The 12,683-nt window shown below is 49.1% G+C and overlaps 1 protein-coding gene across 9 annotated transcripts in view; it reads right to left on the bottom strand.

The window, feature by feature from the left end:
* Positions 1 to 12,683, bottom strand: part of CACNA1C (calcium voltage-gated channel subunit alpha1 C) — a 680,405-nt gene that overhangs the window by 158,114 nt on the left and 509,608 nt on the right. For all 9 annotated transcript variants that reach the window (XM_070270768.1, XM_070270767.1, XM_070270765.1 and 6 more), the window contains exon 9: positions 9,694 to 9,866. In XM_070270768.1, coding sequence (XP_070126869.1) covers positions 9,694 to 9,866 — 173 coding nt within the window. The remainder of the gene's footprint in view (positions 1 to 9,693; positions 9,867 to 12,683) is intronic.

The raw sequence follows: 12,683 nt of genomic DNA on the forward strand, positions 1-12,683 counted from the left end.
TACAAGACCCCGTTCCTGGAGCACTCAGGTTGACCCATGCCCTCCTCTAACCAGGTTGGAAAGGAGCCCTGAACTGAAAGAAACTCTGATAGGTCATATAATTGCTATGCCTCCTTCCAAGAAAGACCGTCTCTTACACCATCCAAATGGATGGCTTTGATCTCAGTTGTCTTTTTTTGCTTGAGCAAGATAATGCCGTAACTTCCCTTCATGCTTCAAACATAGTTCTTATGATCATGAAGCTCACCTTTTCTCTCTCTCTCGTTTTTTTATCAAACTCATGCCCCTGTATGTTAACATTTAAGATCAATTTTTCCCGCTGCCTCCTCCCCTCCCCTCTCTTCTCCTTACATCCTGTTGTATTAGACTGAGAGTGATAAGTGCTGTAACAAAGGAGATGAAGAGGATACTCTGGCTGAGGGGGTTGCAGGGGCCCACTCCTAGTTTCCTTTTGGTTGGAAGAAGAGGACAGTCACAACATTACGGAGGGGAGGGATTGTGGTAGAGAAGAGCACGGTACAGAGTGAGCAAAACTGGACTCAAACCCTACCTGCCTGAGGTTAGGGACAACATACAAGTGGTATGACACGAACAGATTAACTTCTCTGAGCCTGAGTTTTCCCATCTATAGAATGGGGATATTAGTACCACATGAGACAATCTCGGGGAGGACTGAATAAGATAATCTATGTCTTGGCCCCCTTGCTCAAGGAAAAGACATGTCCCCTCTCATGCCCCTGTTCCTGTCCTGCCTCTGCCATCGAGCCCCAGGAGAGCCCATAGAGGGCGGATACGCATCCAGCTCATCAGCTGGTATGTGTCAACTGTCCAGCCTCAGAACCCAAAAAGCGACTCCACACAAGCCACGGAATAATGACCCCCCTCGAGGGGAGAAGGTGAGAGTGAGGAAGATCTTGCCCCTTGCTCCACTCACCATCCAGCTTTCTCTTTTAATGGATCTATAATTCTAACTCCTTCTAGTTCCTCTAAACCCATTTTCTAAACTTGTCTAATCCTTCCTACTCACAATGTGTCAATGACGAGACACTCTCCGAGGGCCTACTGTGAGTATGGCTAAGACTAGACAAAGGGTAGTTGGCCAACTAGGTAGGAATGTAGAGATATAAAATCTTAATTCTCTTGATCCAAAGAGGATTCAACTCAGTTCAGTATTTTTTGGAGGGGAAGCCTATTAATATGAATGACTGTCCTGGACCTGAGCGGGAGACTGAATAAGAGTTAGTGACGTGTGGTCTCTGCCTCCCGAGGGCTTTCCACCTAACGAGAGGGCTGGGCCCCTCCCACTGTGGAGGTGGGCAGAAGGTCAAGAGCGCTCTGACAGTGCCTGCTCTGAGAGCGAGGGCCTGAGAGGCCTTCATGAAGATGTGCTCCTCCTACTGGGCTGGCTAGGAGCCGGTGAAGTGAGGAGGGAAAGGGTGTTCCAGGCAGAGGTGGGAGGGATGGACAGAGGTCCAGAAACAGGAAAGTAGCAAGCCTGTTTGGAAAAGAAGAGTAGTTTGGTTTTGCTGGAGGGAAGTAATGAGTGATAGGGTTCAAGCTATTGGCTGGGAGAGATCAGAGATGCCAGGGATACAGAGAGAAGATGTTGTAGCTATGGAGAGACATGCAAAGGTTTTGAGCAAGGGACTGACATGTCAACTCTAGAAATACAAAGTGGGCTACGTGGTGCAGGATGTGCGGAATGGGGCTGGGAGGCAGGCCAGGCAGGTGGCTGCTAGTCTGGCAAGAGACGAGGAGGCTGCTAGCTCTTGAAGTACCAGGCAAGGCTGGGAGTCCTTGGTGGGGGTAGAGCTTGTAAGGCCCACTTTATCTCCAATGCCAGGAGAAGGGCATCCTCTGCTTTCCAGACAGGAGACCAGCCCAAACCAACGTCTGCTGGGCGGTTGGTTGGCGAGTGATTTCCAGAACACAGCTGCTCACTCGTCCCCTTCACACCACAGGAGTGGGCTCATGGCCCTGTGGTGACCCTGTGTCTTGCAGAAGCTGCAGGGTGCCTAGCACCGTGCCTGGCTCGGATCCCTGCTGCTACCTGGCCTCCCTCTTTGCTGGCTCCATTCTCACCGCAGATGTTGGGCAGAAAAATTAAACCAAGACAAAGGCAGATATCTAAGAAGGTGAGAGAACCCCTCCTCGGGTGCTTCTCTCAGCTGGTGCTGACCACATTCTTCACCATAAACATAACCATTCCTATTCCAGAGTTTGTTCGGGGTAATTTTTTTGGGGCTGGAACACCCCCCAAGGACACAGCCGTGTGTGAGCTGACGTCTGCACCAGCTGGCCTCTGCTGCTTCACACATCATCGCCTCATCACGACGCAGCCCTGGCTCTACAGGCCGCAGCACAGCTTCCTTGTGTGTTGAGAGGGCACTGGGAACGGGAAGTCTCACTGAGTGGGTGGGGCGTGGGGAGAGGGCGTAGGTACTTCCTGAACAAGAACAGGGCCTTTATTAAGACTCGACAGATCAGCCAGGCACCTCTGTGCTGACCTAACGCTTGTCGTGGGCAGGCAGAAGGTCTCCTGTCAGAATGCTACCTCTCCTTTCCTCCAGAAGCATACAGCCCACTCAATAAGACTGTCATGACCTCCTGACAGCCCTGAGTTAGCAAGCTTTACCCACAGCTGGTTTTCCTGTAGGAAATGAATGACAGCTCACTGAGATTGGGTTGGTACACCTCCTTCTCACTAGACACTCAACACGGCCCCTCAGGTAGCCCTCCCACTGCTCCCCAGGCTGAGACAATGGCATCTACAAACTTATGGGGCCAGGCAGCATAGCACCCAGATTGTGCTCCCAAGGCAGATGTGCTACACATGGAAGTACCCCGGCCTGGGTCTTGTTACGACCTGATCCCCCTGGTAAGGTACTGCACACAGTACCAGGTCTGCGGGACCCCGCCCAGGAGCATTAATTACCACCAGAGCCAGAAGAATCGGCGGAGTAGCCTCATTGCAGTTCTCGCGAGCTCCAAAACCTTCCCACCGCACTGCAATTCTCCTACACTCGCCACTGTCCCTGCCCACAGGGGTTCCACACCCATTCGCTATTTTCAGAGGTTACTTTGCAAGAGTGGAGAATGACTGAGAGCTATTGGAGAGCGGATGTGTATAGGAAGCACTTGGAGAGGAAGTCATTGATGATGCTTCAAGGAAGTCACTTCTGAACTGACAGAATGAGGAAGCTATTCCAGTCCAGTGACGGTCCAAGCCTCCCTGTTCTGTCACCTCAGGGCAAGGGGGAAGACTCTCTGCCCAAACTCGCTCAGGACATGAACTCACCAACTTTTGTAGGCACTGGACTCACACGTGTGATAACTCTCCCCAGCCCTGGGCTGTGTCAGAAGGAGGGACCCCAGGGAGAATTAAAGCAGCTGGAAGACCCTCACAGGGTCGGGTAGCAGACATGCGGGGAGGGGACATGCCCCAGTGCCATGGGGACACAGAAGAGAGCGCTGCCTGGGGGCATCTGAGAAGGCTTCTTTGAGGAGCACGTGGTGTGGCAGAGAGTCCCATATGCAGATTCAGGGTCCTGGGTTTGAGTCCTGACTTCTCTAATAATCAGCCCAGGGGGGATGTTCCCTATCTCAGGCACCAGATTCCTCACCTGATTTCTACGGCAATTTTCGAGCATTGAAGTTTCAGGGCTCTGATCAGGACAAGCTGAAAGTGGAGGGACAGGAGGGAAATCTGGGGTCTTCACAGAGGTGTCTGCTCTCACCAAGTAGCATAGAGACAGGATGGCCCAGTAACACATGATAGCTTAAAAAAGCTATCATAGTAAAAAAGGAGCCAAGGAAAAATAATTGTTAGTGTTTCTTTTCATGCCATCTGAGCCAGATGCTTGGTGGGATTCGACAACAGAAATCCAGATGTGTGGCAACCCGTGATCACGAGCTAAGTTCAAGGTAAAAACTGATTGTACCGATTAAATTGTTTAAAAAAAAAAAAAAAGGAAGCTTAAATGATGCACACGGCCTTGACATGTATAGAATGTAAATCAGTGATGTTCAGATTACTGCTCTCAAGCCACATGGGGCCCTTTTGTGGGCAACCTGCAGCTCCTGTAAGCGCTCACATTTCCGGATTCCAGCGATGCACCACCCTCCTAGACTCTGCAGGGCGTGTAGCAGGCATGCGGCCCTGCTGGTTAATGATGATTGCAAAAGTGGCTCCTGAGTCACATAGCTGAATACCATTCGTGTAAATATTTAATCCTGCTTATCTATGTGGAAACTCAATGTTTTGGTTCCACCGTCTGTCTGTCTCTTATATGCTCATCCACATAAACGTCTGTCTTAGACAGCAAGCTTTAGACGGCTGGGACAGCATTTAAATTGTCTTAATGACATGACAGAGACTCCCATATGGACAGACCTTTAATAAACGCATCTTTGATCTTGAGGAGGAAAGAAAGAAGAAATTCTCATCTTTATCTCTTTCTTTATGGCTTCTCCCTCTAATGCCTGGCTTTGACACGGGAGCCAGAAAATGGACCCTGTTCCTTGGAGCAGCACGTCTCTATGATGACAATGGACCCTCTGCAGAAGTGACAGTTTCGTAACTGGTGCCTTCAAAAGGGATGCTCGTGGTTGCTCGGAGTGAGGAGAGAGGCCTCAACACGACTCTAGTCTTCATCCAAGAGGAGAGGGGCTCGGAGTCCAAGAGCCAAGCGCTGCCCACGCTTGGGGTGGCACAGCACGCCTCTCTTCTTTTTGGCCTTGAACTGGCTCTTGAGTGTCATGTTCTCCTTTTTTCCAAGGCTGGCTGTAACCAAGCGCAGAGGCAATGCCTAGTACTCAGATGGCTGTAGAGGGGATCTGTGAAGGGCTCGGCTTCAGACACTGCCTCCTGGGGGCCATGGGCAGGCAGCATTATGTGACTCTCCTCCTTTCCCGTTTCCGATGGCTGGGGGTGAGACCATGTCAACAGAACAGGAGGCCTGCAGAGCAACGCTTGATGCCAGTCTGGGAAGTATCCGGACTGAAGAGACTCATGAAATAAGGCTCTGGTTTGCCCTTAAGCTTTGGCCCTCACCATTTCACCAAACAGCTCTCGTCAAGGCACCAGTGGCCCCATGCTGACAAGTGTAGCCAAGAGGTTTCAGAACTCACTTTGCTTGCCCTTTGAGCAGCACTGCCCGGCCGCCCATTGCTTCCCTCCTGTGTCTCTGGCTTTCTTTCCAGGTCTCCTTTGCTGGTTTTTCCTCATCACCTCAGTCTCTAAACGTTGGTGGGACATAGGCTCTCAGACCTCATCTCATTTCTGTCTACACTAGTCCCTCAGTGGCCTCATCCCCGCAAATGGGGTTAAACACCTTCTGCATATTGTTGACCCCTCAAATCATAATTCTGTCACATGCCTCCCCTGCACTCAGGTCACTCCCAATCACCTACTCACCATCTCCACCTGGAGTTGAGCCTGCACTTCAAACTGAAAGGTCCAAGGTGGTTTCCTGACACTCCTGCCCTGACACCTACTCCTCGCAGTCTTCCCTGTGCCACTGCATGATGCTTCCACTCTGGCCGTTGTTCAGGACGATCACCTTGGAATCTCCCTGACTTCTCTCTCTCTCACATCCCCTGTCTGACATGTCAGCGAGTGGCATCATTCTGCAGCCTGTCGCCTCACTGTTACCAGGACGAGGCACCACCATCTCTTGAGGCAGTCTCCTCCGACATGGTCGCCTGCTTGCCCCTTGCCCACCTTCATTCCATTCTGCACACAGCAACCAGGTTCTCCTAATAAATGTGTGTCCTTCACGTCACTTCTCAGCTCAAAACCTCCAGTGGCTCCTTGGCTCACCCCTCGTAAAAGCCCCGTCCTCACTGCAATTTTCAGGATCGACTTCCTGGGTACCTGGACCTCATCTCCTACGTCTCTGCCCCGCATGCACGCCTCTCCAGCGGCACTGGCTTCCTCTCTGTTCCTCGAGTACATCAGCCATGCTCCTGCCTCGAGGTCTTTCCATTAGCCGCTCCGGAATGCTCTTTTCCCAAATATCCACATGGTTCCTTTCCTTACTGCCTTCAAGTCTTCATTCCAATGCTGCCTTCTCAGTGAAATATTTCCTGGTCACCTCACCTAAAATTACCACGTCTCAGCACTTCTGTCCCCCTCTTGCTGTCCCATCTTTCTCCGTGGTACTTGTCACTCTCTGACAGACTATTAATTTATTGTCTGTCTCCCGACTGGGATATAAGTCCCATGAGGCAGGGATCTTTGACTCCTTGGTTCATTGCCACATCCACAGTGACTAACACAGTGCCTGGAACACAGCAGACCTCTAATTGGTGGAGGGATGGAAGAAGGAAGGAACTGGAACATATTTTTGTATATAACTCACTGGCCATACCATTTCCTCTAGTTACTTAGAGAAATGCCTCCCAACTATGCCCTTCCTCTCTGTCGTCATCCCAACACCTGCTCTTTCTATTTCCTCAGTGGTTTTTGCAGCTTTTCCTAGAAAAATGAATAATTGGGCTGCCCGTAGGTATGCTCAGCTACTATGCAATGACGTGTCATTGAACGGTCCCTGCACTGGGCCCCCTCTACGTCATCAATGCCTGACACAGTAAGTGCGGACAGGCATTCTGCCCAGGTAGGAAAAGTTGCCAGAGCCATCGATGAAGGGTGATAATACCTTTTTCTTAAAAGACTACTTAGTTTTTGAGCTGAAAAGAACTGGCAGATACACTATATTGTAATCTTTTAGCAGTTTCAAAGCCTAAGATACTAGTTTAATTTAAACATGTATAATTTATAGCAGCATTTCTCCCTTTGCATTTCTTTCAAAGGGCAAACTATGAAGTTCTGAAGACAAGAATATAGTTTCTGGGGCCAGCCTGGTGGCGTAGTGGTTAGGTTTTTGCTCTTTGCTTTGGCGGCCTGGGGGTCGCAGGTTTGGATCCCAGACATGGACCTATACCCTGCTCACTAAGCCATGCTGTGGGGCATCCCATATACAAAACAGAGGGAGATTGGCACAGATGTTAGCTCAGTGACAATCTTCCACACCAAAAAAAAAAATAAATAATAAAATAAAATAATATAGTTTCCAAGCCATAGGCTTGCCTTTTCTGCAAATCTATTAGGTTCTCAATTGCTTAATAATTTAATCACATCAACTCTGCATTGAACTGGACTTCCCCAACAGACACAGTCCTTTGGACTCATTTCCTGGCTCTGTTCCCAAGTCTCCCATGTTCGTTTCATTGCACGTGTCTGTTTTCCTCTTGATATCTCACTTTTTCAGATACTCCTTCCCTTGCCCCACTCCACTGGAACTATTCCACCACCATTTCCACAACTGTAGGAGCGAGGTTCCCACTCTATCCTCCCGGGACAAGGCTGGCTGAGGACAAGAAGCAGATCCAAAAGGCTCCTGCAGCCCTCAGGAAAGGTACAAGGTGAGAGGAACACCAGCTTCCAGGGTCTGGTTTCGCCCATATTCGGGCAGATCTCGACAGAGGCTCTGTCCATTGGGGTAGGCTGGTCGCTGGGCTCTTCTCAAAGCTCAGCCAGAAATGTGGGTAGACAGGCCTCGTCAGTGTTTTCTGCTCTAGCAGCAAAGAATACTCCATGCTGGGAACTCCTTGGTATTTATTCATTTAATGAGCAAGACAGGGAAGCAGCATACTTCTCCTTGGAAGCTCTTGCTTTAGGCAGAGAACAGAATAACTGCATGTCTCTGTGGATGGCAACTGATCAGTAAGAAAGCAGTGGCTCCTGTACGCTTTTCATAACACCCACTAAGAAACATGCTCATCACCATTAATCAGGAGCTAGGGGCTCCCTCCAGCTTAGGACAGAGAGAGGAGCCACGATGCCAACTCCTGTGTTTCAGAGGTAGGCTTCTCTGCGGCTCCGAGGCCGACTTATTTATTTACCATGCCACTCAGTGCCACAGACATCAACTACTCCACACTTCCACCAACAGAATAACAGAAGCCGCCAGGCACATTTCCAGAAAGACCCTCAATGGCACCATTGCTCACTGTTGTGATCCATCAAAGGCCTCGTCTTCCAACTTGCAAACGACTTAGTAGAGCACGAAGGCCCACTTAGGTTATTCAATTATGTTGTTACCAGTCCCGTGTTGTTTCTGTGTTTTAATTTTGTATGTGCACCTTGAGCAGAATTATCAGAAAGGGAGCAGTTGACAGATGCATTAAATCCGTCTCTGAAATGAGGGAGCAGAGATTTGTTCTCTGTTAACATCTTTGGCTGTCTTCTTCCCTCCCTCCTCCGCCTGTTTCTTCTCCTAGATCCCCAGTTAGAACTCAGACTAATGAGTGAAAACACACAGAAATCAATCAGGGAGTCTGAACGCAATGGACATAATTAATGCCTACTTACAAGGCCAAGAGATTAGACTTACTATATTTACATACATGTGTTAGGATATACATGTACACGCACGCCTACACTCACAGGGATTTTAAAACTAATGGAAGGACTGTGATTTTCTCTGGGCCAGGCCCCCTGACAGTCCTGTGGCCTCCTTAAGGAGAGAAGCATTTGATCAATAATGGACACCCTGCTTTCCCTCGGTTGCGCTCCGCAAGCCTCAGTGGGTCTTGCTCATCTCCCTTTGCGCTTAGGGAAGGTTTCTGGCTTCCTGCCCTCACCTGCCCAACTCCATACAGCAAATGTCTTGCTTGGCTATTTAACCTGTTTGGTTCCTTGACCATTCTAGGTACTCAATGTTTAGGAACATGTTTTTAAGTGGGGCTGCTTGAGAGGACAGAAACACACCTACTCAAATACGTGAAATGTAAGAAAAAGATTGCACACAGAAAGAAGAAGAGACAGTGTGGTCAGAGCCAGAGACGGAAGTCACATGAGATGCAGAGAGTAGCAGAAGCTGGCTGTGCATCACAATCCCCGGGGCCTTGTGAAAACACAGATTTCTGGGCTTCACCCCAGAGTTTCTGAGTCAGCAGATCTGAAGTGGAACCCAAGAGTTTGCATTTCTAGCAAGTTCCCAGGTGACGCCAGTCCTGCTGGTCCAGGGACCACACTGTGAGAACCACTGGGCTTATCTGATGAGAGCCTGAATTTCCATGATTCATCGTCTTTCCTACACTTGTGAGTTGATACCATCTATCACTCTCATTTCCATCCCAGCAATAGCCTATCCGACAATCTGCCACATGAAGCCCCAGAGGAAGATATTTGGCTCAATTTCTATAACCTAATTGTATTCCCTCAAATTCCTCTGGGCTTCCCCAAACCTCCCATTTTGCACTTCCCCAGATCTTTGAATCTAACCTCCTTAAGAGAAACTTTTGGCTCCTTTCCCTATGAGAAAGCCAATGGTGCTTGAAGCATACTGTGAAGGAGGCAAGAATCCTGCTGCTTGGTGGAAACCGCCCCTTTTGAACAAGCTTGGAGCAGGAAGCCTGGCCCCCTGACCAAAGACGGGGAGCGGAGGAGGATGCCTGATTTAAATATAAAGAGTCCGCCTCAGCAAAATCTCAACTGTCTTTTAAGATCAAAGATTCTAAAAGGAATGTGAGGCTTCAGAGATCAACAGCAATTATTTCACAGCTGTGACTAACTTCTATGAGTAGCAAATGATTGCAAACAATGGGACAAACGCTGCTCCAGGAAGATAAGCTGTAAGGAAAGGCTGTCTCCCAGAACCCCGCCCAAGACAGAGGATGGCTGCTCACTGTTTCGGGGTTTCTCCTCATCCATGCCTTCGTCCTCATTCTCAGGGTCGATGTCTTCTGCCTGAGTGATCCAGTCCAGGTAGCCTTTGAGGTCCTCTTCCAGCTGTTGCTTCTCTCGCAGCTTTTGGAAATCTCCCCGAGCCTTGGCCTTCTCTCTCTCTTTGGAAAACTCTCTGGTGAGAGAGAGCAGAGTGGGCGGGGCAGGGGAGCACACGGGAGGCAGCGGGTCAGGCAGGAAGGATGGAGATAAGAGGAAACAAAAGTGTTAATGGCTTCACACTAGGAAGCTGGCCCACATGCCACTACTTTCCATAGACAGCTATCTCCAGTCATCCCAGGTTTTGTCTTTACTTTCACATAAATGGAGAGACTCACTGAAGGGGACATTCTTGACACAGGCCACCAGAGTATAAGGGGATGAATAAGATCCATTTCCCTTTGTTCTGGGTCATGATCTCAGGCTTTGCCTTTATTAACAACTATTCTTCAATGACTGGAAACTCCTTCCAAACAGTAACCCAAAGAACCTCCACAACAGTTATGGAACATGCATTTTCACTCCTCCTAGTACTGGGTGGCAGCTGAAAACCTCACAAGAGTCTCGGGGTCAGAAAAGATGTCAGGACCAGTGGTGGTGCTGAAGCCCACTCATCCACACTGGCTCCTGGGAGACAATTGTGCACATTTCCTCCCAACTCTGGCTTCAGTGATGTCTCCTTGCTGGCTGGAAATTGGCCATGGTGGAAATATTTACACCAGGGAAATGGGCAAATGTTACAAACCAGGGCTTTTTTTCCCCGAAGAGCCAATTGTTAAGTATTTACCAGTACACCACTGATTTAAGACCCAGGAGATTTACTCTCCTCATTCTCTGCTCTCATTACTAGAGTTTGTTCTGCCACTCTTAGCATGCCTGGAAGGATTTCTAATCTAGAGAAAGTTCTTTCCCACATGGAGACAAATGAGGATTCCAAACACAAGAAAATGTCCTGGGAGCTGCCCTTTCGGTTAAAAAAGAAATCTAATCGGAATGGAAAAATACATAAAATCAAGATGATATAAAAGTTAAATGATGCATTCAGTTTAAAGTAATAATGAGTAGAAATTGGAATTGGATTGGGATTTGCTGGTAGAAGGGCCTATTGAAAAACTTCCGACGGAATCGTTAATTTCTTTCCTATTTTCTGATTCTGTCCTTATTTTCTCTCTGACTTCAAATTTAATTTCTGAGCAAGGAGGGGCCTGGCAGCAGAAGGTGACAATCAAGAGGGCCAGTGCTCAACTTTCAAAGCAAGTCTACATCTTTTCTTCCAAAACAGGTATATAAGCGCATTTCTGTTATTGATTTTCCGCTTGTGGGAAATGGGGCCCTGGTGATGTGTGTGTTCCATGCACTGGGCATCTCGGTTAATTCTTAGAGACATGAACGCCTTCTCCGACCAGGAAAGGCCTAGCTCACCGGGGCAGGAAGCTGCAGAAACCACCTGGAGGGATTTCTTGTACAAGCCAAACACTCTACAGAAAAGGCACCTTGGAGGGTAGGACACACACACAAGCCAAAGGTGGACAAAGCCTCAGCTCCTGAACCCACTCAGTCCTGCAGGGGCTCTATCTCCACACCCACTGTCTAGGATTGGCATTTTGCCTCTGCTGCCTAGGAGAGCACAGATTCTAGCACTTGTCATTTTTATGGCGAAATGGGGTTGGGGCTGGGAGTGGCCTAGGGAAATTTTTAATTGGCAGATGTCGGGGCTCTCAAGCTAATGAGTTCTCCTCAACTACTGCCTTAATGATGCTCTGGTTTGGGTGGAATTATCTTTTTAAATTTGATCGAATCCAATTCTAATTGGATTGAACTTGCTCTTTCTTGGGCTTCCTGCCAACTGGTTGGTCCTTCATTTCCTTCCCAGGGAGTTTAATGCCAGAGAAAAGGGCCCAGATTGACAGTGAACAATGAAGATGGAAGCCTCACTTGGCTTTGCTCCCTTCCTCCTTTCGCTATTGGGGATAGGCATAGAAAGATGCCAGCCCCTCGGCCCCTAAACCTCTATACGCGGTCACACCTCCCTGGGGCTGTAGCCTTGCTCTCTGGAGATAGTCACTTCATATAATGGCTCCCTCCCCACGCAAATCAACTCCAGAAACTGCACTTCAAGGCCCCCTCTCTTGACTCTGTTTCTGCCCACATGCATTTGCATTCTTTATTCCTTTCCTGTGGAGTGGGTTTGGGGTCGTAAGGTGACTAAAGAGTTGAGGGTTCACCTTAGCTCTGTTGGAATATTTTGCAGAAGGTTCAAGTTCTAGTTATAAAACAACTACTCATCCTTCTTCTGGAGTCAGGAGAATAGGGTTGGGAGTCAAACTGGAGTAGGGACAATTGACCCAGTCCTGTGTTACAGCATGTGCCCCACAGAATGAAAGCTCACTATCCATACCCCAAGAGCTCCAGGAAACCAAAAGGAAAATGAAGCGTGTTGAGGGTATGAAGGGGAGGGAGAAGTGCCAGGGTCAGATCTGAAGTCCTGCTGGCTGCCCTTGGCTCCCATGGAGTGTGGGGCATAACCAGGCTTGTGGCTGGATAGAGGGTGAATTGAGGTATTCCTTGCCAGACCCCACACAGTAAGGGATTTGCTGGTGGCAGTGCCTGGCTCACGTTATCTCCTTGCGTGGAGGCCAGCCATGCACCTGTTCTGGGGACTGAGCTAATCAAGACACGAGGCCCCAGCCTGACAGGGGGCTGTGCTGGGACCAGGGACCGGAGCTGGCTAGACAATCAGTCACTGCCATGGGATTTGTCATAAGGCAAGGAGCACTTCTCTCGCCAGCAACGGCCAACATGAAAGATGAAGGGTGCAGTGGAGAGCCAGGGGGCCAGTGCTCAGTAATGTAAAGCAAAGGGAGGTGCACGTGGAAAATCCGATCAACTCAGACGGCCAGGGCTCCAGGCCCTCTAGTAACCAATATAGTTGACCCTCATTACTCACTGGTTC

This window comes from Equus caballus, chromosome 6, assembly GCF_041296265.1.
Source record: "Equus caballus isolate H_3958 breed thoroughbred chromosome 6, TB-T2T, whole genome shotgun sequence".
NCBI classification, from domain to species: Eukaryota; Metazoa; Chordata; class Mammalia; order Perissodactyla; family Equidae; genus Equus; species Equus caballus.